General features: G+C 26.6%; 1 protein-coding gene across 1 annotated transcript; it reads right to left on the bottom strand.

Moving 5' to 3' along the window:
* Window positions 1-1,776: 1,776 nt before the first annotated feature.
* Window positions 1,777-2,754, bottom strand: LOC149187823 (uncharacterized). Its single transcript, XM_089409777.1, has one exon. The coding sequence runs from the start codon at window positions 2,752-2,754 to the stop codon at window positions 1,777-1,779; it is 978 nt and encodes a 325-aa protein (XP_089265903.1).
* Between the last annotated feature and the right edge of the window lie 435 nt (window positions 2,755-3,189).

Here is a 3,189-nt window from a genome sequence, read left to right on the forward strand (position 1 = left end):
TTTGTTGATAAATGAAATTTATATGGTTCGGCTAGTTATATAACATTTAGTAAAAGATGTTTTATTAATTATTGCATATGTATTAGTATTATTTTATTAGTGAAATAAATGATAATGAATCTGTAAAATTAAAAGTGGAAAAATTTATGAAGAAGTCACATTATATTCTTATAGTTAGAAAGGGAATTTTAGGTTCAAGTAGAGATGGATGTTTTTTTTCAAAGTGTAGAATGTTGGAGGATTGAACAAATTATGCTTCATTAAGTTTATGAGATATGCATATTGATATTGCTATTGAATAGTTTAAGGGATATCTTATAATAAAACTAATTAAACAATATAATGAAAATATTTTATTAAGTGTGTCAAGAAAATACATTTATAATACAATTATATTTTATTTTAAAATTTAGGATAAAATAGATTTTGTTTTTATATGATAACAATTTTCTACAAAGTAGGAAATATGTTTTAGCAATTTTTTATAACTAAAAGTAGATAGTTATTTTATGAATTTAATATAAATTATTGGAATATACAATTAAATTTAATAAGATTTTCCCAAACTTTTAAATATTTTTACAATAAAATTTTAATATTATTTATTATATCTATTATTTTTTATAAATATATTTTAGAATATGATTTAAAAACTATTTGTTGATTAAAAAAATAATTTTATAAATGTAAGAAAAAAGTTAATAATTCAAAATATAAGGTATTTGATAATGGTCAAATTTTATTTAACAATTATAAATAGAGTATTTTAAATATTACTTTTCTTGAATAATAAAAAATTGATGGACATTAACCACTCGCAACTAATAATTATTATATATATATTATATTTAAAAACACAATTATAATTACTTTTACCACCTAAAAAATTCTTTTATTGACAAGAAAAAACATAACTTTTCATTATAATAAAATCTTACATTTACACCAATTTAAAATATATTAAATAATAAAAATGTTGAAAACCTTTACAAATAAACTTGCATGGAGTATTATGGATTACCACATATCATAAAATCAAAACTCATTTAATTATTAATTAAATAAAAATTTTAAAGCCATATTCACAATAAATAAATAATATATAACATATTTGGGAATCCTTGTAATACTTTGTAAAACTATTTAAAATAAATTTCTTCAATAAATATCTTATAATTTAATTATATATTTATATAATCAAATTATAATAACAAATTTTTGAAAATTATTATATAATATTTAATACATTTAAATAAAATTAAAAATAAAAAACCTAAAATACTCTAACCTACATCTCTATTGAAATCACAAAACATCACAATTTGTAGCTATTGGAATCACATAACATCACAAATCCTTAAGGAACAAAAAAAAAAATGTGACAAATCCTCTAACTAAGGTATATCACAAGTCATTGAAATTTCTATTTATTGTTTTTGTTTCATTAGAATTATAAAGTTAATTGAGTAAGTTAAGTGAAAGGCCATAACTATCAATTTTATAATAATTTTTAACTAAATTTATCTATATCACTTACTGGAAAAAAAACATAATTTACTTGATAAAGTCATATATATAATTTAAATTTAATTTTATAAGCGAGTATTCTTATTCTTATAACCAGTATTCGTATTCTTACGCTATTAATTAAGTTAAAATTTTAAAGCCATAATCATAATAAAAGTAAACGTACTTCATAATTAATTACGAAAAACAGTGAATTATGAAAAACAGTGAATTCGAATTGCTAGACACTAATTTAGGTCCAGCGGCTGCCTATTGTCCGGCCTCCATGTCTCCTACTTCACTCTCGTCATCCTCTGATATTGATAATGGCACGTCACGGCACAATTTATTCGACCATACATAAATAATTCCGTTAGTATCTGCTGATATAATATCATGAGTCCTTTCATCGTATACGAGCGCAGAGGTTTGCATATCTTCGAAGGCCAATTCTCTCAACGCAGAAACACAATTTGGAGCATGAGTTGTAATCTTTCCCAACCTTTTTCCTCTAACAATGCTACTAATATTGATGGAGTCGGCATCTTCGCCAACACGGCAAGCAGAAATCAAAATGTCCTCTTCGGTGGTAACGTACGAACCTTCGCCATAGTAGGAGTCAAAAACGCTATGGTCCTCAAATGTGACCACAATCTCACCTTGTAAATCACAAAGATAAACACTTTTTTTTGTGATGCACAATACGCCACTTCTTTTGGCTAAATAGAGAGGTGGGCGAGAAAGAAGAATATCAGTTGATTTTATTATTTTACAAATTTCAGAAGATATATCCATGACCTGAATCTTTAAATACCATTGGTGAACAAATATTCTATCAGGGCCACATAAGTGCAAGAACTCAATGCTGCGTTGTGGAGTGACAGGTATGGAAATTTCTTTTCGAAGTTGTCCAGTCGCTTTGGAATAAATTCTCAATAAAACTTCCGTCCTCTCATCTTCGTTATTATTTTCAATCATTATTAACATGTCCGTATTTCCTGGACTTCCAAACCTGCACTTTGATCTCAAGTTTTTGTCAGTTGAATCCGGAATTCTGAACAATTCCGTGTACTCTTTCAATTCAAAAAATTTGAATACCCTCTCATTCTCATCATAAATCATGCCTCTACAATTTGGAAAATCAAAATCACAATCTTTTATTAGATCTTCTCGAAAGAGTTCTCTTTCTTCTGGATATTTTCCTGCTGCTATAGATGCAACGTATCGACATTTCTTGATCGTTGTCATTGGTAGTCATCCCTTAGACATTTCAACTTTATTTCCTTGGAAAATCTAACATTCTACCATAAACTTTTGAATACACAATTTAAGGACATCCCAAAAAAATTCCTTGGTAATCCTATGGTAAGTTTTTACAAATCATGAGTGCCCTCCTAAGGGATAGGTGTGCAATTCCATACAAATATTTTGTTTGAGTTGATAATTCTTACATAGGTATAAGCGATCATTGTACCATAATGAATGATCTTTCTAGCTAAATGTATCACATGTAATGGGATCTTCTTGTAACTTTTCAATGAGTTCTCATATTTTTTCATCATTCTTTCATCCATTCCTTCCTTCATTCATCTAATCTTGTTGGATAATAGAAATGGCACAAAGCAATGCTTCCACATCCTCATCCTTTCTTGACAGTGCATATGCCACAACATTTTTCTTCCC

The sequence above is a fragment of the Pinus tabuliformis genome, chromosome 3_1 (assembly GCF_031772625.1).
Source record: "Pinus tabuliformis cultivar Carrire ecotype Pingquan chromosome 3_1, CPIR1, whole genome shotgun sequence".
Classification (NCBI taxonomy): Eukaryota; Viridiplantae; Streptophyta; class Pinopsida; order Pinales; family Pinaceae; genus Pinus; species Pinus tabuliformis.